Source organism: Pithys albifrons, chromosome 3 (genome assembly GCF_047495875.1).
Source record: "Pithys albifrons albifrons isolate INPA30051 chromosome 3, PitAlb_v1, whole genome shotgun sequence".
Taxonomy (NCBI): Eukaryota; Metazoa; Chordata; class Aves; order Passeriformes; family Thamnophilidae; genus Pithys; species Pithys albifrons.
Window position 1 is genome coordinate 51,819,482 of NC_092460.1, and position 27,411 is coordinate 51,846,892.

Genomic DNA, 27,411 nt, shown 5'->3' on the forward strand with positions numbered 1-27,411 from the left:
CTCTCAAGGGGAAAAAGATTCATTAGAAGATCTGGAATCATAACCAAATAAGTCCACGGAAATAATTAGTATACATGCATGTATTCAAGAAATGTAATGAATATGTAACAGTTGTGATGAGTATGTATTAGTGTCATGAATATAACATGGTCCATTAAGTTGCTGGGTGTGCATGCTTTATGGAGCTATCTTCAAGCACCCAGCGTGATGAATAAAGTGACATTGGTTTTCTAACCTAGCAAACTGGTTGGAGAGTTTATTTCATGATTTTCAGTGATAACCCTCATAGCTGCCTATGGTGAGACAACTGGCTTCGTGGATGAGGGCAGAGCAGTGGATGATGTTTATCTGGTCTTCAGTAATGCTTTTGACACCAAAACATCCTCAGAGACAAATTTGTGATGTATGGCCCTATGGTAGTTTTAGCTAGGCCTCAAATTAGCAGACTCAGAGAATCTACGTAGATTAGGAGAGACAGGTGTCACCTGACTTAAGCAACCAAAGAAATATTTCATCCCAGATGATGCAAACCTGAGATATGAATACAGGAGTAGGAGGTGTTCACTCAGTTCCATCATGGCTGCAGCAGAGGCAAGACATGCAGCTGCTGCCCTGCTGGAGTGGGTCCTGCTGCTGCTGCCACTACTTACATTTTGTTTGAGTTCAGGAAGTAGAAACATTTTTGTTATACTTTCTGTTTGTTGTCTTTTGGGGTGCTTATAGATCTAGAGTGATGGAATCTGTTTTTGGCAGGAGGTAAAAAAAAAATTGTTGTTACATCTAACTTGTGTAAGTTATATTGTAGTTTCTTTTAATTTTTTCTTTTCTGTATAAATATATATAGTTAGTTTAAGTTTCAATGAGTTTCGAGGTTTTTGTTTTGTTTTTTTTTCCCCCTTCTCCCTTTTCTCGGCCAGAGGGAGGGAGGCTGACTCTGTATTGGGCAGTTGGCATTTTGCCAGCTGAGCCCAAGACAGGCCCATATAATTGGTGTGCTGATGGGCTCCAAGAGCTGTGATTAGTGGCACACAGCCCAGCTAGAGGTCCTCACTGGCAATGCACACCAGCAGATGCTACTCTAGTACCAACACTAACACATCTTCATTCATGACCTAGATAAAGGGATAAGAGGGCATCCTCAGCAATTTGCAGATGATACAAAACTGGAAGGAGTGACTGCTACATTAAATGGTTATACTGCTATTCAGCCACACTGACAAACTGGAGAAGTGGGCAAACAAGAACCTCATGAATTTTCACAAAAGGAAATGCAAAGTACTATACTTGTGTAGGGATAAACCCATGCACTAGTACAGGCTGGGAACTCACTGGCTGGAAAATACCTTTGCAGAAAAGGCCCTGGTGGTCTTCATGCACATGAAGTTGAACATGGGCCAGTAATATGCACTGCTGGCAAAGAAGGCCAACAACATGCTGGTTACCTGAGGATGAGTACTGCCAGCAGCTTGAGGGAGGTATTTATTCCCCTCTAATCAGGAGACATGAGACTGAACCTTGAGTCTGGTGTCCTGTTCTGGGCTTCTGAATACAAGAAAGATGTAAGCATACTAGACAGAGTGTAGAGTCATCAAGGTGTTTTACAGACTGCACTATCCATCATCAGCTGGAATTGTTCAACTGGAGAAGGCCATTAGGGGAGAGTGAACAAAGACAAAGCCAAACTCTTAGTACCAGTGACAGGGCATGGATGTAAACTGAAATGCAGGAAATTCCACTCAAATATATAAAAACTTTTTTACTGTGAGGGTCGTCAAACACCGGAAAGTTGTGGAATCTTCACCTGTGGACAGATTCAAAACTGGTCTGGACACAGTTTTGAGCTAACTGCCCTAGCTGACGTGGTTTTGAACAGGACATGGGACTAGACAATCACCAAAGGTCCCCTCCAACCTCAATGATTTTGTGCTTCTAACACATAACCACCTAGTGAAGCATAATAGTTTTAACATTACATACTTTTCTCTGTCTGTTTCTCTTCTTCTTTGTGGGCCACTTCTTTATCCTCCTCATTCTCCTTTCTTCTCTCCTCTTCCATCTCTTCTATAACAGAAGGAAAAACTTCAGGTGTTACTCAGAACTCCAAAAGTCTCGTTACAGTCCTATTTTAACTAGTGCATTTAGAATACTTATTAAAAACCATGTCGGGAAAGGCAAGAAAAACAAGAATGACAGAAAGAGAATGCAGATATGAAAAAATAAGAGGATACCCTCAAAACAAAAATTTGAACTTTCATCCAACACAGTAAGATTCACTTCCAAATTAGAAGTAGTTGTGGTTTATCCATCCGTGGAGAAGCACAAAAGTAAACTGCCAAGGTCCTTGAGCCATCTGATATAACTGGACCTGCTTTAAGTAGGAAGTTGGAATAAAGGCCATCAGAGGGGTTGAATTAATGTTACTCTGGAATTCCATGGTCTTCCCTGTTGTTCATTCATGTACCTTTTTAAATTCTGTGCTATCTCCTTTGACATGGGGAGTGGGAAAAAAAGAGAATTAATAAAAAACATGTAAGAGCTTGGTCTCACAGTCAAGTTTTCCTCAGCTTCTTAATTTGTTCCCAGTGTTCTTTTACCTGCTTTCTTCAACTGCTGCACTATCAGTGTTTCCTCAAAGCTATCTACTATAAAACCAAGAAATTTTTCTTCTGTGGTGAGTCAGTTTTACCTTCCTATCAAGTTATGAACATTTTTGTACTTATGCATCCCACTTGCAGATAACCACAATGAGTTTTACCTGCCACGTTTATCCCTCAGTCATTCAGCATTGTAAAATTCTTCTCCAGCTCTTCACAATACCATCAGCAAACTGCCACCTCACTACTTACCATTCATTTTAGGCAAATTATTAACTCCGTCACACAGTGCAGTCTCTGGAACAGGTAACTGTAGATTTATTTTTCATTCTTCAACTGATAATTTCCCCCATGAGGGCTTTCTATCTTACACATAGACAACTTCATTTCACAAAGACAACTTCATTTCATTGTGCTTGGATATTCAAGAGAGTTCAAATACATTAATTAGGCTTCCTTATCTTATGTATGTTTGTTTACCCAAGAGCTCTGAGGTTTACCAATGTCTGATCTCTCACTACAAACACTTGTGACAACATAGCTATTATATTAACTAATTCCACCTGAGAAAAAGGTTCTCTTAATCTGCCTATTTGAACAAAATCTTCTAGTACCATTCTTCCACCATTGTTTAGCCACGCTGGTTTTCATCTGGACTTTTTGAAATCTTACGTCCTAACTGTGCAGCCTGCACCCGTGCCTCCAACAGCGCACCTTGAAATGATCTTTATGCAATCAACACAGTTTTAATTTTCAGACTCTTTACAGAAGTTATTCTTTATCTTCTAAGGTAACTCTACCTGTTTTCTCATACAATTGGAAAAAGCAACCCCAATGTCTCCAATGAGAGAACCCTTAAACTGCAGTGAGAACATAGACAATCAATTTATTTGTAATATTCATTTTATAAAAGGGACTCATAATACACTATAATTTTGACACAAGTACACACAACGTTTTTTTCCCTGCCTCCCCCACCTCCAGTAGTTTCTGGAAGTCTTTAATTGCACAACAATGGTATCACTTTTGCAATCAGTGCAACAGCTAGCACTTGACCAAGATCCTTAGAAGAAACTGTGAACTCTACCTTCTGTCTGTTTAACTAGCCTAAATTTAAAGGTAAATACCAGAAAAGGAGGAGTCTGATACTTGGTTGAAGAGACATTCTTACCACCTCCAGTTTTCAAGCTGTTTAGACTGAAGACTCAGAATGCCATTTCACATAAGTTAAAGACAGTCCCATCAACTGTGAAACAATAGTTGATAAACTATGGTGACTAACTTCCAGGGACTGAAAAACACCTGAATCTTGTTAAAGCTATGGAATATCTACCCAGTCAAGCGTATTTAAAAACACTTGGGTTAGCATGGCCATTATTTCATAAAAACCTATAACTATGGCGGGGGGGGGGAGAAAAAAACAACAAAAAAATCGAACCTAAAGATAATTTCAAACAACATCTTGCTTAATTACAGCCAGAAGAGCAGCATCAACTTATCTGTAAATTATTAATCTGTTTTATTTTCAGAAATGCAATAGTATGACAACAAATGCCCTATGCCAAAAACGAAAAAAAACTTACAAAGCTCTGACAATAATAGACTACAGAGGTCATCCATTCAGTTTAACTCAAATCTTCTGCTAACTACATGAAGTTTAAAGGATCAGCTTCCCACACTTAACATTTAAAAGTGTTACTCAGTTGCCATAGTCATCAAAGCTAGATAAAAACCACCATGAGTTAAATGAATAAAAGCCTTGTGTTTTTCATCAAATCCTTCCAATACTTTTAGTGGGGGAAAAGAAAAAGTTACTACAAATAGGAGTTGTGGTATGCCTGCATTCCATGTATGTTTTCCTTCTTCTCAATTACTTCCACGTTAAGGAAAGCTGAAACCCTTTCTTCCCCTCAAGAACAGTAAATTAATGCATTTCTCTTCTCACAAATCTTTCTGTTCCATCTCTGGCAATTACTCATCTTTCCTCTTTTTCTACCCACCACCTCACCCAAGTTTGCACAAAAATTTGCAGAGAGTATTAAAAAAGCCCCCCAAAAACCAAATCAAAACAAATCAGATTTCTAAACCAATAGTTTTTTAGTGTTACTTTTATTTTTTTCTGGGCCTTAAATGCCACTCTTGAAAACTTTAAGACTACATAACATTATTGGTGGGTAAGACTGCCTTTTTGATTTAGAAACGTGCCACTAGTGAGTCATTCTAAGAAATTGAGAAAATCTCGAATCGAAACTACCAATTTAAAAAATTCTTACCTGGCTTGTTTGGTAGTATCCCTTCAACTCGTTCCTCCTTCTCATCACAGGGCTCCTCTTCATCAGATAGTACTAAGAAAGCCTCTTTTGGTAGACTTTCATTGCTCTCCTGCTTAGATGGTGAACCCAAACAGTTGTCTATTTTCTCTTCTAAATCTGGAACTGTGTCATCCACTGGAAGCAGAGAACTTTTAGAAAAGCAGCTCAGATCATCTTCTGCAGGGGCAAGTTTTTCCAAAATTGGAATAATTTCATCTGTTTCCATAGAGTCAGTATTGTCCAAGATACTTGGACTTGGCTCATCTAATGGCTTCGGAACAGTGGTTTCTGAAAGACCTGCACTGCCTTCCCCTTTTTCCTGGTCAGTTTCCATACTGCTAGAGATGGCTGTTTCTCCAACACCCTCTCCAACAGTTACTGCTTCAGTCCTCTTTTCCTCACCAGGTGAACTGGAATTAACAGTTTTATCATTTGTTTCTCCCTTCTCTTCAGAAGAGTCACTAATATCACAGACTAATTTACTTTCATTTTCCAATGGGATGTCACTCTTTCTTTGGTCCAAATCATTTTTTGTATTATTTTCTTCATGTAAGTTGTCTTTATTGCTAACAGGCACTCCATTTTCTGACATACAAGTTATTGCAGTATCAGTAGCTTTATCTTGCTCAGGAGTAACATTTTCTGGAGACAGCATTGGAGGTTTGGGTTCTGTGTCATTAACTATGTCTCCCGCCCTACTTTCAAGGCTCTTGGCCTCACTAATTTCATCAGAAGTTGTTCGTTCTTCTTCAGAGTTAACACACAAGTCAACTATACCATTAACTTCCTTCTTGTCCTCCATAGAATCTGTATTACTTAAAGGGGAATTTAAATCAGAATCTCCATTCTCATGTTTTCCATTTACCAGTTTCACTTCCGTTGTCTTCAACAGCTCCTCTTTAACCTTATAAACAGCTTCAAGTTGTTGCCGATCACTTACTCTCATTGTTTTCCGTGCTTTAAAGACTTTTTTCTGAGGTTCATCTGTGCCATCCATCTTGACCCTTAAAAAAAAGGTTCATAAAGAATTGTGAAAGTAAAAATTTATCATTGACATGATATGAATTTATCATCATTGACATGAAAAATTACAAGATTTTTCTATCAAGTAATTTTTAAGAACACTCATATTATATAGAAAGAATTTCTGAAAGCATCATTAAGATACTTTCTTCTGTATAGATAAAATAGACCTTCACTCTCCATATCTATACTACGGTTAACTAAACTTGGGGTTTTAGACCACTTTTGTCCAATTTGCAATAATATTTTACTATTTGTGGCCATAAAAACTACAGGTGGTGTAGCACCTTGTAGAAAAATTCCCTCTTTCAAGGAAAACTGGTGGTTTTGGCCTCTATATAATTATATTCATTGTATCCACTCAGATAAATACTAAAAAAAGAATATTTATAAAAAACTAAACAAAAATTGTTACAAAATCTACCTCATCAAATCAATAAGAGTTGTTAAATTCAGCATTATCTAGGAAGTTATAATGATTTTGTTGAAATACAAAACAATCTTATTTGTTTCCATTAAATGAAACAAATCCATAGGGATTTTAAAAAATATCTTGTTCTCCATGTGATCTTGCTTTAGGGCCTAATTTTGAAGGATTATATATGACAACGTTCTGAAGCCAAAAGCAGTTAAGGGAGTTGTTATATGCTAAATGTAACTCAGCAACTAAGATCTTGAATCACCTTATGCTAACCAATTGAAGCTACAAACCGCCAGAAGTTATTCCTGTCTAGGATCCAGCTTTTATTAAGTCTCTAAAAAACATGTGAAATCTAACTTAGGTAACAGTAGCTAATTAGAGCAAATGGAAAAGGAGAAAATAAATCAGGCCATTATCGGTCTATGATTTTTTTCCTCATAAGCATCAGATAAGCAATTTTATAACACTGATACAGCAAAATTATTAGACAAAAGATGCATTTTAAACATTTAGTATTATTCATTTTGCATCATCCCCCAATCCATTTTAATTTATAGAGCTGAGAAATTAATTAATAAACTGCATTTTGTCTTTTCAGATGGAATATAAATTATTTTTTAAATTTCATTGATAAAAGAAAGTAGGTTTATTGCCAACACTAGCTCAAATCAATGATGGATTTATGCAATCACAAGCTCAAGAGCATTTGGATAACCCTCCTGGGCACATGAAGTGATTCTTGGGGTTGTCCTGTTCAGGGCCAGGAGTCACACTCAATCCTTTTGAGTCCCTTCCAACTCAGGATACTCTACAGTTCCATGAACAAAGTCCCAAAATTCAGGAAACGGATTTCAGAGCCTCTAAAGAACAATTTGACTTCACCCCATTCTGTAACCAACCTTGCCGACACAAGTTTTATTTAGGCAGTCCTAAGATTGGCCCTTTAGCCTTCTCTTTAGCAGATTAAAGTGGTCAAGCTCCCTCACCACCTCATGCTTAAGCTCCTATCACTTTGGTCTGCTGCTCTTTCCTAGTTTACTTGGAACAGTTTGCTTATGAAGAAAATGATTTAACATTTATACCCAATTACAATATTCTACATTGTAAGATCAGAACATATCATACAGTCCAGTATGAATTCAACTACTAAGACAAACTCTAAACCCCACAATCATGACAAATCGTAATTTACAATTAAAAGGCTTCTTTTACACTCAGTTAATATGGCCTGGCAAAAACAGGGACATAGCAGAAAGCAATTTTTGTGCTTCCTATTAACTTAACATTGAGCTTCCCTTCCAGTTTATTTCAATTCTTTTCTTCAAGATAACCTGGAATCCTTGGAGAGTTACTACCAGTACTTAAACAACAGTTTGACTCACACATTCAGGAACAGATCACAGAATACACTGAGTTGGAAGGGACCCACAAGAATCACCAAGTCGAACTCTCAGACCTGCACACGACCATCTCCAGGAGTGCCTGAGAGCCTTGTCCAAACGCTTCTTGAGCTCTGCCAAGCTTGGTACTGTGACCACTTCCCTGCTCCAGTGCCCAACCAACTCTGCAGGCAAAGAACCACTTTCTAACCTCTAACCTAAATCTCTTGACAAAATGTTATATCAGCTGTATTTATAGACTCCAAATAATACCATTAAGATAAAATTTTTGCCAGCCTGAACTAGATTTTCTGAACCAGACTGTCTATTATTGCATTGCCACTACTGGGACCAAAATGTAACACCTAAAGAAACACTGAACTGAAACTCTGGTTTAGTTGTTTTTAGAAAATGTTCTCATTACACAGCCATTTTCAGTCAGATGAAATATGAATTTCAGGTGAGCAGTTATTGCCTTTCCAGAGCTATCTACATGCTAAATACAGTTTTTTCATGTTCCTTCAGAAGAGAACACATTTAATGCAGGAATTCTAAACCTGAAATTACAAGAAGCATGTAAAAAACCTTTAGCATTCTAGTGCACGTGCAGTTTTTGAAAGCACATCCCTTCCTTCTTCCCACGAACTCAGAATGTAAGGCACATTTTTTCACATCATTAAAAAAACATGTATCAGATTGTCTGTAACAGAACACTGATAATCATACTCACGTTCCATGCATATAATCCCCCTACAACCAACACGCATGCTGTTACAGATTTTTATCTCAGAGCCAATTTGAGAAAAAAAATAAATAAATAGAAAATTCCAGGCTCGGTTAACCTTGAATAATTCCAAGGCCCCCAATAAGGGACCCATGAGTGAGTCTTCTGTTAGCACAGCACAAGAATACAGGGCCTTTGCATCAAAATCACAACAGGCGAAGAGTTTGATCTCCCAGACTACAATGCTTTCTTTTACAGGCATTACAAGAAATTACAAAACACACTGCAAAATTCACTATCTCACTTTTCCTATGACCAAACAATATACTAACAGAAACATTCAAATCAAAAGCATAAATGCATCACTTAAGTAAACATAAAATACAACTTAAATATTTTCTGTTCTAGTTTCCTTAGTCATCAGAGCAGTTTTTCATTTATACTTTTAACATCAAATAAGAGTAAATACAGAGAAAATGAGACTTCATTTTAAATTTGCCAGGAATAGCAGCCTTAAAAAGTCAAACATCAGAGTACCTTTATACTGATGCATCCTTACTTTTTTCTTTAAAAAATGCCGAATGAAACTGCTTGACTCTCTAACGATTAAAAATTAAGTTGATTTTTTATCTTAGGATATTATCCAAAGTCTAGTTAAAAACAAAGCTCTTAATACAGTTCTAGAAAGAACCTGCAAGAAAAATAGGCTTCTCAAAATTCCATTGTTAGATGGTTATTTGAGTGACTCATGCATATTTTCAGCTCAATCCCCCAACTTTTTACAATCAAAGAGTATTCAATAAAAGATACCAAAGCATATTCAATAAAAGCTACTGTGACAAAATTATAAGCACAGAAGAGATGAACCAGCACTTAGTGTTCATCTTCTGACAGCAAAATATCATGTAGCACAGCAGAGCAGCCTTAAAGCGTTTCCAGCCATACCCACAAGGGAGCACAATGCAGCCAAGGAACAGATCTCATGTGATTAGAAGAAACAAATCAATCGGTAACCAGTCCAGATAGGTTTGGTCACAGCTATGTAAGCCAATCAGGTGCCATCTGATAAATACTGCCTTCCAGCCTTTCAAAGGGGCAAGGAGGCAGCCCTTCGGATAGCACCACCAGGGCAAAGCTACGTGAATTCAGCCTGGCACAAAGAGAACATTTAAAATTACTAGTGTTCTAAGTGAATGCATTTTGGTAGTCTCCCTTTATACTCAACAATTAACATAAAGTTTAGCTATGCTTGCTAAGCATTCCCTAACCTGATGCTTGGGTGTTTTCTGTTTTTTTTACTCACCATGTGACCAAGTAACAAGGAGGAAATGAGCGGCCCATGCCCCAAGCCAATGGAGGAGCACCTTTTATTTCAAATAAAGGCATTTGTACAGAGCAGCACAAAATGACTCCTGCACGTAGAGCTGCATGTGCAAGGGTTAAATGCTGTAAATAAGGAGGTAGGTTTTGGGATGATTTTTTGGCTTTGACTTTTTTTAAACACAATACTCAATTTTGGAAGACCGACACACTGTCTACATTTGTTTAGATATGAAAATTCCCTTTTTCATTTTAAGCTTGAAAGTCATATACACTTCAGTATGTAAGACACAAACACCATTAGGCACCTCCCTCCAATACTTGGACATTTCTCATGATGAAAAGTGTGCTATATAGCACAAAATGCTACATGGCTGCCAGTGCAGCCAGGAACATGGGCAGGTCTCTTCTCCAAGTCAATTAAAAAGTTTTTTCTCTATTTCACTATTTCTTATTATTACTCTGTAGAGAGATCGCAGCTCTCAAGCAACAAAGGAAGGTGTTAGATGCTCTGGATTAGCCTACGATCGTATGGTATGCTCAGGTAAGCAGTCCATGAGCTGCTCGAAACGTTAAGCCAATCAGCAAGAAGCTGCCTGAATCCTGCCTAGTAACAGGCAGGAGACAAAGGGAAGGTCATGGAAACATGGGAGGGGTGGGGGTGGGAAAAGCTGCAATCTAAACAATAGTGCATAATAGGGTTTGCATAATATCATGGGTCTAGAACAGCAAGGGCACAGGGATCCTGGGGGGCTCACAGTGCTGGCCAAAAGTACCACAACCATAAAATGATTGCCAAAGCACAAGAACTACATGGATGAAGTAAAGTTCATGAACATCAGTGCTCAAATACGATTTAAAATAGAGCACAGTCAAATCAAGGAAAGCGAGATAGCAAATGGTCATGAGTATTTTGTTCTAGATGGAGAGTCCTAAAGAATGAAAGTGGTGAACAGAACCTACCTTTTAAGTTACGGTTCATAAAAAGCAGTTTTCAGTTGAAATCCTTCATTCCAATACTGATATGTGAAAAATTTAGAAACTGTTTTTCAAAGAAGAAAAAAACCCCTGTTTGTGACCTATTCTTACAGAACATGTGCTGAAATAAGGCGCCAATAATTCATTTTTCTACCACTAATACAAGTCTACTGATCTGACTGAATGGAAGACAAACCACTAGCTTAGTGAGCTCCACATATAACTATGTCTTTGTTTTTAAACACAATAAAGAAAACAGAGGCCATGATTATCATAGGCACAAACAGTATTTCTAGCACACCACTGATGATTTGAGTTTTCCTCCTTTTTAGACTACCTTTATATTAGTGTTGGCTGAAACCGAAAGAAGCTTCCTAAGAAAAAAAAATTACACCACCATCCTCTCCTATTTCACCTAGCTGCACACAGAGCAAAACAAGGTGATTACAAACCCGACTAGCTAATTAGTGCCCCCTCTGCAGCGCTGGGTTGGACGTTCGGGAGGCGGGCAGGGCGCTTCCCCGCGCCACAGCCCTGCAGTGCCCGGGCCCTCCCCAAGGGGCGCCCGCCGCGGCTCCGCGGGGGCACGGCGCCAGCCCCGCTCCCACCGGCTGCACGGGGCAGCCGCGCCGCAGCCAATCAGACGAGAGCTCCTGAAGTTCTACCCAGCAACAAGCCGTCACGCGGCAGACGTCGCGCGCGGGCACGGCCGCGGGGGGCGCGCGTTGTACGAAAGGGATTTTCCAAACGGCCTGATAGAAAGTGAAGGCCTCCCCGTGAGACCCGCGGCTGCACAACCCCCGACCCACGAGTGCCAGGCACAGCCGGGCACAGACACAGTCAAGAAGCGGTGTTTAAGGCACAGCAGCATTTTTAGGCGGTTTTAAGATCACTGAATTCCTGTCATGTTGACTGTTGAATCAAAAAACTTGCAGAGATCCAACCTGGGTTCAAGTAGGGCAGCTGGAAAACTCCTTTATTCAGATCCTGCACAGCGCCCGTGTTTTTCTAGTATCCCAACAGAAAAATCTGTGTTTTGTCACAAGTGCAGTATGACTTCTGCCTCGAAAGCGGGGGACATTCTACTCCACCCTTGCAAACTGCGTTCTTGAAGTTCAACAAAACACTAAGGGCACGTGTATCTACGACTAAGGAAAACACCTAAACTATGTGTTAAAGGCTTCTTATACAAGAGTAAACTGGTTTCAAACAGGTTGGTATTGTGTACCGCACTTTGGCGTCACAATGAATTAAGTAGCTGTCTTGCTCTTCTCTACCTCAAGAGGGTAATACTGCCTTTGACATGGGCTGTAAACCTCAGACCAAATTATTAACTGTAGAGGTTTTTTCTCCATGAGGCTGCAATTCCCCAATGCCTCATGGGAAAAACTGATTCCTCTTGGGGGAAACCCCCCGACTGACAAGTCCACTTATGCAGCCAAGGTATTTCACCTGCTAGTGGGTGTGCAGAATGGTCCGTCCTTATGTGTTCATTAGATTATGCCTTCATAACTATTACAAGGAAAATACATATATATATATGGAACACAGAAGTATGGGAAACAAGGAAGAATTCATAAGCAAGTCAAGTGCGTTAGAAACACCTTTAGCACGTGGACTTTAAGCTAATCCTTCAAAGAGAGTATTGTCTTTCTCTGTAAACTAAATTTTAACTGCTGTTTAGGTTATTAAACTAGTAAAACTGCTTGTCTGGAAATCAGCCAGAGCAACAGGGCTGTGATAATGTGTTCTCTTCCTTCCCACAAGTGTGAGAGATTTCAACTTTTATCAACAAGTCAAAACATCAGCTTTCAATTCAGCTGCAAGATCCCCAAACACTAAACAAGTAACTGCTGTTTGAAACAGCAGTCACAGCAAAGTTCAGCTTTCTTTATAGACTGATTTTTTTGAGCGCAAGGTTAAACACTGTTTCTTCCCATTAAAAAAAGGATTTACTGCATTACTGAATTAGTGCATTTTAAGTTACATTTCTGGAGTATTATTTTACATAATTTCAATGTTATACTGTAGTTCTCTCTTTGGCACAGGATTAACAGTTACCATTATTCTTAAATATGCGTAGACCTAATAATTCCACAGAAGTGGACACTAACTGCCAGAATACATCCACAATTAAAAACTTACCAAACTTCTGATATTCCAAACATAGAACCTGAGCAACCTGAATTAATTGTTCATGCACATGCAGATCAAAAACTATGAAAAACTCTGTGGAAAAACAATCTTAAAAAAATCCAAGGCAAGATGTTCTGTTCATGCTTAAACTTTTCTAGACATGAAATTTTTTCCTTTTATAAGGAAATAATTTATAAATTTAAAATTTCAGGAAAATTCAACAGGTTACAGTTTTGAGAAGGTTCATGTATGCAGATCTGCATCCTTTTAAAGGCAGATTTTTTTTACAAGTCTTCTATTAGATGCAATGCAGGATAACACTAGTGTAATGAAAAAATTAATGTATTTCCCCCCGACACTATTTTCCAGACTAGTTCCTGTATCCCATATACAACTAGCTGTGACGATGTAACCCTTGGTTTTCCAACACTGGCAGCTTGGTGACACTGGAATTCAGAGGTGAGCTGCCTGATGCTGACAGCGGTTCCCTGAGGTCACTTCTCAAATGCCAGGAGAAATAGAAAGGAAACCTATCAACAAAAAAGGCGATACTGCATTAAGGCATTGGTGTTTGCCGTGCATCCAAGTGCCTTTTATGATGTTTTTGGCAAAAATTAGGTTTTCTCAGTAACAAAAAAATCAGACTTAAAATGGAACTCCAACAGCAGTTGGTGAGTTGGCTGTGGGAAGGGTTCTATCAGTATTTTCCCCAGGGCCAACACTGTTCCTCAAGAGGGTAATGCATCTGCTGCCTTGCCTGCACTAGACCTGCCCCACACAGGCAGAGCACCCAGGACTGAGTTCCATAAACTCACCCACCAGAACCTTGATGAGCACGCTGAGATTTAGGGGAAGGGGCTCTTTGCCTGTTTCTCACATTAAACGATGAGTTTTCCTTCAGTAGGTGCCTGAGAGAGGCCAGAGCATTGCCCCGGCAGCCATCTTGTTCCCTCAGCAGCTCCCTGCCTGACGGTGGGGACTGCCAGAGATTTGCATACCCGCTCGGGATTGGCTGTGGCAGAGCTGCTTTGCATCAGCCCAATCCGCCCGGCAACGGGCTAAAAATAGCCGGGGCTGCCGCCGGGGCTGCCGCCGGGGCGGAGCGGGAGGGCAGCTCGGCCCGCACCAGGGGCCAAGGCGCCCACAGCCCCTCCTGCCTTCCTGCCACGGCGTTACAGGCACGCACGGTTCACTTCACTTCCTCAGAGCTTTTGTGTTTTGCGTTTTTTTAATGTTTTGGTGTGGGGTTTTTTTTAAGTAGCAAAAATAATTCCTGAAATTAATTCTCTTTTCAAATCAAAACATAAACTATTATAATTTGCACATTGTTTTCTTTCTCCCTTTCATTTCTAAGCGAGCAGGAACAAAACCCATCTTTCTTACTCTGTTCAATACTCCATGTCAGTTTGGTGAGGATGGCAGTGGAGCAGTCCACAATGTCCACAAGAGATGAAACCTAATCCTCACTAAACATAGACTGTTACAGAGACTTCTTCATGGCTCCTGAGTTACGGTAAGTCACACCTCACCAGAGACACAGCCATACAATTCCTCAGTTGGAACTAAAGACTCTGGGATTTGGAAGGGTGAGCAGGATGACCCAAGAAAAGAAACCCCCTAAATACATAAGGAATTTTGAGAATAAAAATTAAATACAAAAGGAGATAAAAAAAGTGCATAAAATTTCAAAGTTATTATATAAATGTATGTTCCCTGATAACTGCAGCGATGATCTACATGTACAGCATTTTACCATTTCAACCTAAACAACGAGTATCATCTACAGATGTTTGATTTTCCATAGTACTGAACTGACAACATAAACTCAAGAGGTTTCCACACTTTCTAACATATTCACCCCCAGGTTTGTGTATCATGGAACTATTTTAAAGGCAGCTCAAAGTCAATGCCGTAAAAGGAACGGAGAATCCAAGTGCACACAGGATACGTGTAGCCACCTAATCCAGGTCTTCAGCAGTCTGAAAAGCGCCATCAGATATGTAAGGTATACATAAGCACCTCTGGTATGAAAAAAAGTATTTTCTACAAGGCTGTCACAATTGAGCAAGTAGAGAAGGAAGAAAAGTGGCCAAAGCAGTTGGTCAGAGTGACTGTTATCTTTTAAATGACTCAAGAAAACAGAATCACAAAAATTAACCAGAAATCCCAATAGGAAGGTTAAACTGAAGTAAGACAAAAATCTGTATATAGGAAAGCTTCAAACTAAAATTAGAAAAAAAAACCCTGGACAACCCCAACACCAAACAGACCAAAACCCAGAAAAGGAGTTTCTTCTAAAGATTACAGTTTACCCAAAGTTTATTATATGTACCTAGTGTTAGGACTACTTGTCTCAAGCATTCTTTATGGAAAGGCAGCTTACTCCACAGATGTCCGTTACCTACTCCTAATAAATTTTACTAGCAACTGTGCCCCTTACCTCAAGACCTTTATTCATTAATCAGAGGCTAAATGTTTTCCGAAAGAAACTAATGTTGTGGAATGATAGGAACTGAAAAAACGCCCTGTAAACCTAATACCAACCACATATTCTGTTCATTACTAGATACAGAAGAAAAACATCAAAAAGCACATTTTCAGTGCTGGTAACCCCCACTGTATTAATATGCCAAAGACCCTAAGTAATGAAGGGTAATTCATGTTCCTACAATGATAAACACTCACTCTGTAATAAAATTCTATGGAGGTCTATTTCTTACTATATCAAGCATTCAATAATAGAGTAAGATTTATTTACCCTAGTAAAAGTGTACAGCGGCAGATTAAATTCTCTTGGGTTGATGGGTAGACAATTATTTTTCTGCATTTGCTGCTAGGCAAAGATTTGACACATCTCAAACTTGTAAAGACTTGTAAGAAAAATTACCCATGATGTCAGCCAGATTGCACTTGAAAAGTTTCATAATCAAACATGTAAGCAACCATAGCACAGATGATTCTTCAACTTAGTCATGGTTAGAACAAGCTCTGCAGACACTGATTGCCAGACTTAATTCTTTGCTAAGTTGCCCAAGGAATAGGAAGAAGAAAGTAGACAAGCCCAAGATAATTTCTTTATATAGTTCCAGTCAGGGAAATAAATTAATAGAACTAGTCTTGAAAGGGGCTTTGATTACAAAAAGTAATGTGAAAGGGTATTGATTTCGGCTGAATTCTTCCTTTCCAGAACCTTTGACAATACCCCTTGTCTGACCATACTTGCTGCAGTCAGTAGACTTAGACTTTGTATTTCATTTACGTTAATTGTTTTGAGATCAAGTGTAACATCCTAGGTTTAATTGTTATAAGAGGTAACTCTTTTCTCACTGCTATCTTCTTGCCACACTTTTAAATATCACACAAGTAGGAATAAATTTTGAAATGATGCCACACTAGATTTAAGTGGTGGTTATATTGATCTGCATCATCAACACCCTAACCAAGCAGCAAAGCACAATTTCTAAGGTGCTGACTTAGACCTAATGCTAATGTACTCATCATCTCATACACTCCAAGACACAAAAGTATTTGAACAGAAGCAAAGGAGGACCAGAATGATGTCCTCAAAGTCAATGGAAAAATCCTCTTGTACTTGGCTCTTTAAAAGAATAAAAAATTTACTCTTCCTATGGATATTTTTGAATGAACAGTAATAACAAGGACACTCAAAGACTGCATTTGGCAACAGTCCTCTGCCATTTCTTGATACATAAACATCTTGTACCTGCATATAATAGAAGCCTAAGCTGAACAAAATAGTCTCAGATTTTTTTTTACCATGGAGGGGGTGGGGCTAAAATTTGGCTGTAATCAGCTGGTGGGTGAAGAAGCATAAAAAGGAAGAACTTCCATGTCAATTTAAGACAGACTTTTTTTTTAATTAAACAATGATTCATTAGAACAACATCACGAAGGATGTGGCAAAATCCCTATCACTGGAGGTTTTCAAGGTGCAGTTGAATAGGGTGCTACATAATCTCATTTAGGCACTTTTCCCCAAGGAATGTTGGACCACATTGTCTTTTCAGGTCCTTTCCAATCTGGGCTATTCTGTGAATTTAGCTATACTGCTAATCTAACTACCACAAGATCAGCATTACCTGTCAGGTATTAAAAACCCCTATAAAATGGGGCTTCTAAAGGTGGTCAGGTGAGTAGTTCACCAGTCTTCTGAAGGACTGTTACATTTTCAGCGAGAGCAGTAATTGCAGAGTTGAGAAGTTACTTTTCAAGATAAACAATCCTCTACAAATAAGCTCAGTCATTAAAAACCAAACAAAACCCGACCTCTTTGAATATGTTATGTGGATAGACACACACAAAAATATATTTTATATATTTTGTATTTATATAGATATGTATGATGAGGGAAATTGTGATCAGCTGGCTTACAATATGAAAAGTCTAAAATGGTAATTAGGTTGTGAACTGAAGGATCTAGTTTTATTTGCATAGGATTTTAAATAAAACTGTATATGGAAGCTGAAGAATATATGCAAACAGTAGATCATCAGACTGAAATAAGCAAAAGTGAACTTAGCTTTAGGCAACAATCTCCCAGAATAAAAAATTCATCTTGTTTGCTATCTCTGGTCAGATATGCAAAAAATTAATACAACAAATAAGAAATGAAGTTTCAGAAACAGAGTCTAATTGATAGAAGACACAGACTTCTGTCAGACATGAGATATTAATTCCAAGCACCTCACTTCCCTTTCTTTGGTCAACCAATAAAATTAGTGCTTCATTTTGCATCTTTTTCTTTAATTCATTTTTTTGTCTTTTTACTGTTCTGACATGGCAGTAAGTACTGCTGATGAAAATATACAGGAATATAATTAAGGACACTGCAAGGAATTTAAAGTTTGACAAGATCTTACAAAATGATTTTTAATTTTTATTTAGGAATACCATACATAACAATGTAGACAAACAGGATGTCAAATAAACACTACCGTGAATGTCTTTAAGGGCAAAATATACTGTAAGGCTTAAAGATCCCATTCTAGAAGGAGAAGGTTATTTTCAGAAGTCCAGACTAGGGGACACTAAGCAAATGACAGACTTTACAGTGCCCATCAAAAATACAACATTTTCTGTGTGAAAACATCAGGATAAACTAGAAGTGTAACACACTACAAGGTATTTTTTGAACGAGATCCACTGACCTACAAAACTTGTTGATTAAAATGATTACTTTTTAAATTTCTGCAGACTGCGTTTTCATACATAGGTCTCAACTTTCACATCCCATTTTCCCTCTGCAAAATTTCATTTCAGAAGAATGTTCACAACTTGAAAAAGTTAGATTTCAAAATACAATGCAACAAGAAAAAATAGTGAAAGCAGAATATGTTACTCAGGTGTAATGAAATACTTTTTTCCTCCCAGTTCTGCTACTACAGCCTATGCACAACTAATCCAATATAATCCCACACCAAATTACAAAAATCAAAGAACAGGAAAGCTGGAGCTTATTGCTACTGTAACACAAAATGTAAGACCAAAATATTTGGTAAAAAGTGCTGTTTATCACTAGAAAAACATCAACTTGCAAAAAGAGTTTTATTGCCAGGTTTTTGTTTGCCATCTTTGACAAAAGCAGTAATTTGAAGGTTCAGCAGAATGAGAAAGAAATCAAAGTTTCATGAGAAAAACTAGGTTCTTTAGATATCCTGCTTTAGACAGACTCACTTTACAGCAGCAGCGCCGCTGTAAACACTGTATTCATCTGTGGCCCACCAGAACTACCACAGTTGCTTAGCAACATCTGAGTTCCATCGCAATGTTGATAGTTGCCATTTCAGAATATTCATAGAAACCTTACATTCTCTGAATAATCCCACCTCATTCCAATCCTTTTCCAAAGATATTTGAAGCACTGATTGTATAACATCAGATACCTAAAGAAAAAGTGAGCTTTTCACAACTGTTTTATGAAATGCAATCAAGTAATTTTTTTCAGGGACCACTGAGTGTTTTTTCTGTATATGCAGGAATCTGCCTATACAATTCCATTTTGGTGATTCTCTCCCATAAAGACTTTTTTCCCCAAGTCTGAACATTAGGCCAAAAATCACAAGGTAGCAAAAAGACAGGAAAAGCCTCTTTTCTTCCTATGCTTTTCTAAATAGCTATGTGTAGATAAAATACCTCTAGACTATTTGCATGTGAGAAATGTAGCACCACAGTGCTACAGAAAGTCCTACTACATTTCAGCAATTGTCTTGCCTTTTCTGATTTCTGGTTTCTCCACTTAAGCAAGAACAGGAAGTAGAGAATTTCATGGAACAACAATATTAAAAAATTCAAACCACAGAGCAGTCAGCATATTATCTAGATTTATGGTACTGTGGATTAGAATCCTACTGTCATGAGTGAGATTGAACCCTCTCCAGTCAAAGAGTGTGATGCATGAAGCCCATACATGTTCTCCGTCTATCTTACAACGAAAGGACCAATATAAAGAACCATATAAATGACCTTCAGTGACTTCACCAAAATACAGATATCAAGTAGCATGTTCTACAGTGGCAGGAAAAGAAAACAGATTGCAGAAATCCATGCAGTCAACATGTTTCTGTGGATAATATTGCTATGAGGTGACTGCCCCCACTGACTGTCATCTAATTCAGAGAGGTTTCCTATTGAAGAGTATTTTACAGGGCAGCATCCTATGCCCCACATGGTTACTCTGCATCCTTTGCATACAGTAATAGTATTCAAAAGAGGCTGTAAGCTTTTCAGAACTCCGGCAGAGGAAGTGCCACCACTGCCACGACTACCACAGTAAATAGTTTAGTCAGTGTCCATACAGAGTCTTGTTCTCATAAACTCTCCCCTGTCCTTATTAAGCAGCATTTAAGCATTAAGTGATACTCCTGATTGTAGTCTGGTAAGAGTTCTATTACGTGAAGTTATATACTGTGGCATTTCTCTTTGGGTTGAGTAAGCATTAAGGAAGAAAGAGGAGAGAATGAAATAATAATAATTAGGTGTAGGCTCTTGTGATGAGAGCTGAGAATAGCTATGTTTTGATGAAATACTAAATAAGTGGAATCATGCATGCACTTCAGGTATGTATGTATGTAGGTATGGCCAAACTTCGCTAACGAAGATTTGAGCAGGGCTCTCCCCACGTGGGTGTGCCCTTCCAGCCTGCACAGTGGATTTTTTAGGTGAGGCTCAGCGTGCACAGAACTGGCCCCACCGTTTCAGTCCTGAGGTCCATCTGCCATGGCCGAGCGAGCTTGGACAGTGACAGTGAAGTCCTCGGGACTGTCACAGCACCCGGTACTAACCAGGGCTGACCCTGCTGAGCATCCAAGATGTGAGGGGATGGGATGGCAGGGAGGCATTGAACTGCCCGGTACGGTATCCACTGAGACTCGAACTCATGACCTTGTGATCCAGAGTCCGGAGTGCTCATCATTACACCACGGGACCGCCCGCACTTCACGTAACAGCCCTTCAAATCACAGCCTTAAAAGTGACCAGGGAAGAAAGAGCAAGTGCGTGGCTAGTTAACAGTTTGAAATAGATGACAAACCTGGCTAATGTTACACAAATGTCTCAATGACAAAATAAAACAAATAAATATAAAATTAATGCAGCTATTGCACTTTCTCATCTTGCAATATGAATCTTAGTTAAAAGGAGTCAATTAGCAGCAAATGTTGTATTAGTTCAGCTGCTAAGCACTTGCATCTGTCTTGTTTTGTGGGATGACCAAATGCCAATAGCCATATCCGTAGCAAAACTCTAGTCTTAAGCATCTGAATTATTTTCTGTGAATTACAACTTATTGTTAATATTACAAAGGAATGTGGACTTCTAAACCTAAGAAACTGAAATTAAAATTTGTAGTCTGAAGGCATCTCTTTTCCATGACTATGAAATAATCCATCTTTGCGTTTCCTCAATTTCTTAACAGTAAGATCCTTTTTGCAGAAAAAAATTAAATGCAAAATGTCCTCTTGACCACACTAGACAGCAGGTTCTCTCAGGCTCAGTTTCTTGGATGATACAAATGCAAAATGAAAAGGAAGACTGCAGAGATGTTCCACCTGTTACGTAAAGACCCCTGTCTTTAGACTAAGAAGCTACAGGCCTCAAAAGAGATCAATTTACACTTGCAGAATTATTTCAAAGATGGTCTCAGTTTGCAGTCACTCATCACCATCAACAGTGCATGATTACTGTCAGCAAATGCGTGAACAGAAGTCAGCCAACCAATGGTTTTTTGATGCTCACTGGTGAGATCATACATCCTCCTAGCCTAGCGGGACGGGGAAATACATCTAGATACGTGATGTGCTGAGGACACGGGCCAGGTCCTGCTCAGAAAGACTGGAGTCTAGAGCCACCTCCAACTCCAGTGTTGCATTCCTAAGTGGAAAGGATGGAAGTGAACAAAGGCAAAACTAGTTTCTTCCAGTAATGAGGTAATTGTATTTTCCAAAACCAAGATGACAACCTTACAAATTCCTGAAGCATTGATATTCTGTATAAAACACTGAACTAGCATTCACAGTAGTATACAGTATCAAAAAAACGAGCTGCAAGTTTAGCTTAACTGATACATTATTTGTCAATAATTCTGACAGAACAATCCATAAAAAGCTTTTGACTCTGGTCCTAAAAATCAATGGCCAGGCTGTAGTGATACTGCCAGCACTTTCAGAAGTGGTTAGCACTTGGTCTGTAAAAGACTTGTCAAAACTGCTCTATGAAGAGCTCAAAGTAGCTCAACAAAAACCATCCTTAATTTTACTATCCTGGGAGGGAGAAGAGCAGATGAAGCAACAATTCAGTAACACCACTGTCATAAACACAGAAGCACGTGAAGAATTTATACAGCTATTTTAGATTGCTTGACTTCCCAAATTCCATCAAAAAATCATATGGAGAAAAATGCATCTACACAGAGTCATTCAGAGTGACCATTGACAAGAAACCCTATTTTTCTTGTCTAGAAAGTTTCCCAAATGCCACCCAGAAGCAGACAGGATGAATTACACTTAGGAATGTGTCCACTGAAAAAAGGTTCAAAAAGCTCAAAGACAAGCATCTTAAATTTTGACGATTTAAGATTAGCTGTAACAAGTCAACCTCCAGAAAGGTTCTACCAAGAAACTTTAAACCTTAAAGCCTCCTTCACGGGCTGACTTTAGCCTAGTGAACCAGCAAGCCACAATGCTTGCTTGCTTCCTGAAAAGGAGCAACTGCTATTGCACCTTACCCCAAAAATCAAAGGCTAAATTTCTCTTTGAATGAGGGAAGACATCAATATACATACTTTTTTCATGTGCTGGCACATAACACAGCTGAGCTGTTTCCTGATAATTTTTCAGATTAATTACAGACTCTTCTGACAAATCTGTTTGTGTGACCACCTTTCCCAAAGTTTGCATTTGTGATCATAAAACTATCTTATTTATGTACCCAAAAGGTGAATAGGGTCAGGTCATATTCATTTGTCACCATAGAACATTCTTGCGGAAGACTTTCTCTAAATAATAGAACACTGAGAAAAGGGTAGCAGAAGTTGTTGAGCTGGAGAGCGGTCTGAGAATCCATTTTCTCTGGAAACAGTTACTAGTTTCTTTAAAATCTTGTACAGTTCCAGTGAAAACTGTGTAAGAAATTGTTGATGCTTGAAGGGACTTTAAAAAAACCCAGACTATTTGTTTTGAGAGGACAAATGTGGTTTTTTTAACAATCAACAAATCCTGAGAATTTCCATCTTGTTTTCAGAGTGCACAATTGACAGAAAAGGCTGCTGTTCACAGTGTGATGGCCTTCCCAGAATGATGCCAAAGCTCCATCAGTATCACAACAATCCTTCTCTGTGTGGAGAAGAAAGATACTATCAACAGTTTTGAGACTACTACATACCCTGCATCTGAACAGAATAGCTGATCACCACAGCTGCTTGGGAAGAGAAGTTTCATTTTCGTTTTACTGCAACTGATCACCAAAGGGCTTTCACCTTCCTCTAGGGAAATGCAGCAGCAAACAGGTTCTAGTAAGTCAAGGGTACATGCTACTTTCATTAACAAACCTGAGATTTTAGATTGTCTACTTCAAATGGCGTTGAAGTTAAGCTTTAACATTTTAATTTTTATAGTTCCTATGATAGCTGGATTTTCTGTCCCAAATGAACAGTCTTGGATTTGGTTTTCCAATGCCTCTCCTCCATTATTAAGCTGACCACTAATTTCCTAGCCTGGAGAACACAAATTATTTATAAATTCTTTTATACTGTCCTGGAACATACATGCAGCGCTTATGTTGGCATGCATGATTCTCAGTTTATCCTCACCAAGAGAAGAAAGCAGATGCAATTCTACAGCTTTCTCAATTTGAGAACTAGCTCATGAGACATCAGTTTCATCCTCCCCACTGCTGTCAACTATGTAAATAGCTGCCATTAGGAGAGTCAGCACAAAATCCTGGGCTGGACAGCACGATGAGAATTCTCTTCCCATCACATCTTCTGATAGCTGATCCAGGTGCAAGAGAGCTTAAAAATTTCCCCTTCCTAGCCCCATAATGAAACCAACTTTTTGCACTGGAATTTGCTGATGCTCTACCTTAATCAAAGATGGAAAACTTTAGAACTATTTTTGGTAAATAACATATTCATTGTTTGCAGCATAGATCAAATAATCTTTCGTAAGAAAAACTCTAGTTCAGATCGTCTGTTCAGAGTAGCTGAACTGTTTCACTCTTCCCTCTATCAGGTTGCTGACAGAGCACAAAGGATCCTCTTCCTCCTGCCCCAGCAGCACATGGCGCACAGGCCTGTACTGGAACTTACAGCTATGCTTGTGAATGATCCAAATGTCACCAAAGTTCTAAAACAAAGCAGTATAAAAGTCGCACCACTCTTCACAGTTTTAAATATTGTTCTCTTTGATTATACCTGCCTTCCCCCCCTCCGCTCCCCGCAACAAACCAACAAAGCAGTTTTAAAAGCACAAAAGGAACCCATCACATAAGGTGAAATTTTAGGGCAGGTCTGACCACAAGTTAAGAAAGAAGACTCACAACAAAAGAGAAATACATCTGTACATAAGAACAAGATAAGGTCACTGACTGCAAACCACTATGATGATTGAGTATTACTGGGTGTTTTACTTTTCTTGACCATAAGTGTTTTCATTCAATAGTTAACAAGTTGCATTGCTTGGCGATTAAGCCTTGCCCACTGTCCTTTCAAAAGAGAGGGAGGGAAACAAAAGTATCCAAAATCACCATGGCTGGTGAAAAATACTGAATAACTAGAATTAAGGAAGACACCATAAAGCATGAGAACAAAAGGAGTAATTTCTGGGCTGATCAGACCATTAAATGTCCTTAGCCGTCCATTTGCTGAAAACAAAAAGGCACTTGGTTTTCTGGCTAACTTTGACTTATCATCTAAGTAACTTTTTCAGCTAAAAGCAGCAAGAGGAGACAGTGCAGAATTATTCTCGCGAAGAGGATCTAGACTACTTTTGTGGCTTCTCATCACCAAGTCAAAGTAGTAATGAGTTGTACGAAACCCTACTAGGTAACTGTATACAATAACCAGAAATTTAGATTATGTGGAAGACTTCATGAGAGCCTTATCCCTTGTAACCCATCTGCAGAGTTGCCACAGTGGGCAAGCCATACATCAGCTGTTCCAATCCAAATTCCATAGGCTAGCCATTCTTTTAAACCCGTTTTCAAATCACAGTTAGATGCCTTTCTGTAAAGAGATAAAAGAAAAAGAAGTTCACCGCTTCCTTTACTCACTCACAGCAAAATTTAAAAAAGCAGCACCACTTCAAAAGATGAATTGGTCTGTCTCCAACTTTCCATTGCTTTTGGTTTTTTTCCCATTTGGATTGGAGAGCCCATGTTAGTAGTAATTTTTGCTTTCTGAAAGATTATATTCAATGGAATTACTTCTTTATATATTTGGTTTTTTAAACTCAAGACTGGGCTGTGTAAGTGAAAACAAAGCCTGCACATCAAAGGCAATTATTGTTCCACTCTGCGTGGCACCTGTGAAGCTGCATCTGAAATATGGTACATTTACTTTTGGAACTCAGTGCAAAAGAGATATTGATAAGCAGGATCTCTAGAAGATCACCAAGAGAGCTGAGGGCTGGAGAACATGATGGATGTTTTGAGATGAGCTGCATTTGTGTAGCATGAAGAGTAACTAAGTGAGGAGAACTAATTGTGTTCTACAATAAGCAAACTGGCGTTTGTGGAGAAGACAAAGCCAGACTGTTTTCAGAGATGCACAGAACATTGATGAGGAAACACACAGAGCTTGCAGCAAGAGAAATTCCATACGGATAGAGAACAGTTCTTAATTACAAGGGTGGTCAAACACTGAAACAGTTGGTCAACAGCAGCTGTGGAAGACTCCTCAGAGAAGTGGTCACAGCACCAGCTGGCCAGAGTTCAGAAGTGTTTGGAACAACACGCTCAGGCACATGGTGTGACTCCTGGGGCTGTCCTGTGCAGGCCCCGGATTTGGACATGCTGATCCTTGTGGGTCCCTTCCAACTCAGGAAATCCTATGATTCACCCTTGACAAACCCTGAAAGAACTTGGCCTAATTCTGAGGTTAACTTCCTTTGCAGAAGATGTCAGTCCAGATGACCTCCAGAGGTCCCTTCCAACTTAAATTACCAGCTTAACTTTTAAATTCTTTCACATTAAGAAATATATTAAATTCTTTTATTCTAGAGCCAGGGTGATTTTTTGTGCCTTTTGCCAGGACCCTCCTAATTTGTTAACATTGTAAAAAACTAGTAAGGACAACAGGACTGCAATCTGTATTGATCCATAATTCACATCACCAGCATTTAGAATCATCCATAACCCTGAGTATAACTTAATAAAGTAGTATGACTTCCTTACTCTTTCTTTGTATTCAACACAATTTCAGTTGTTTTACATGAACTTTTTATTTTGGGCTTTAGTTAACTATTTTGTCTGTATGATCTCCACTTAATTCCAGGATAAAGTCTCCTGCCAAGCAGGTATTTTCTATGATGGATGATCTATAAATGTAGAAGTTCAGCTTTTGGTGTGCAATAGTAGGCTGTTTGAGGGGTCCCACTAAGCATATGATCCCAATGACTCTCTAAGAGTCAATCTTTCTTCCCTCTAAGCCAGCAAATATAAGTACTTTACATCATCAATCACAAACTTTACTGGGAGCATGGACTGCTACCTCTTTCATTCACTTCAAAAGTTTTGAAAGGCCTTAAAATCAATGTTATGTTTTATTGGCAGTGACACTATCATGGCATAACTGCATTATATATACTGGATATTTACACCCAGGAACTTTGTTCTAAATCAAATCACATAAGAATATGTGTTTTATAATAGTGTTTTAACAATTAAACCACCTCAGCATTAATTCAAGCAATATACTTTGCTGATGCACTCTGTTGTCCCTCCATTATTTTTCTTCAGGACTGATGTGAAGCTATATAGTTATTTGGGTCATCTTGCTAGACCTTTATTTAAATAAAAAGTCTCCAAGGTCTTCTGGAATTTCCATTTCGAGTTACTGTGGGGGACATCTCAGAAAAGAAGTAATCGCAGCCAACTCTTTTAGAACTCCTGGATGGAGATTACAAAGACCTGCTTACAGCTTTTGCTAAGAAATATTTATCATGGACTCTTTAGTATCTTCCTTGTAACTTCTAGGTTTCAAATAATTATGTCACCTATGTGATCTTGTAATGTAATCTCACTTTTATTTAAAAATAAAAAAATGTACTGTAATCGTCTACCTTTTCTCTTTCACTGTGATTCCATTCACTGTGATTCCATGTTATCATTACCACCTAGATCAGCATTAGAATTACGTCTCAATTTTTAACAATCTCACTTTTGTTATGCTTTGCTTTGCCAGTCAAGGTTTTCTCTCAGAAACATTTTAATCAGCCTTCTACATTTTTCATGCCCCACTAAATGCCATTTCTCCTCCACCATCTTCACACACTGCACAGAAAAGGAGGAAGGGGCCCTGAATTGCTTCTTTCACATAGCAATGAAAGCAAGACTGGTTCTAACAGTATTTGACATTTATGGACAACCTTTATAATTGTTAACAGTTATTTTTAATGTAATTTATTTAGGAAAATCTATCATATACCTATATTTGTATTTTCGCTCACCCCCACCCTCCCCTCATTTCTGTACTTTTTGTAGTCTGGACATGCATATAACCAGACTTCTCAGTGACAAGCAAAATTCTGTCCATATCAAATCTGAAGTTACCACCATAAAGTTATCAAAGCTTTCAAAGTAAACGAGCTAATTACAAACTGCGACTTATTTGGCCCATGTTGTTGGCATGCAGCATTCTTCTCTGCCATATCAATGCAGTTTACCTTTCTCTACCACTATTAAATTTCCCCTCCTCAATACCAGCCAGTTACGCTCCTGCCTCTACCGTATTTACTCAGTTGCCCTTAGTTCACATGCCATTTCAGAATGGCGCCAATGCTTTTAGTCTCTG

General features: G+C 38.7%; 1 protein-coding gene across 10 annotated transcripts in view; it reads right to left on the reverse strand.

Annotated features, from left to right (window-relative positions):
* The window catches only part of ATF7IP (activating transcription factor 7 interacting protein), an 85,460-nt gene that overhangs the window by 41,523 nt on the left and 16,526 nt on the right, over window positions 1–27,411 (reverse strand). For 6 of the 10 annotated variants that reach the window (XM_071551929.1, XM_071551928.1, XM_071551934.1 and 3 more), the window contains exons 2-3: window positions 4,868–5,910; window positions 1,978–2,061 (exon numbers count right to left, since the gene is read on the reverse strand). In XM_071551929.1, coding sequence (XP_071408030.1) covers window positions 1,978–2,061; window positions 4,868–5,903 — 1,120 coding nt within the window. In that variant the 5' untranslated portion in view covers window positions 5,904–5,910. The remainder of the gene's footprint in view (window positions 1–1,977; window positions 2,062–4,867; window positions 5,911–27,411) is intronic. The other 4 variants (XM_071551932.1, XM_071551930.1, XM_071551927.1 and 1 more) reach the window with 1 other exon arrangement.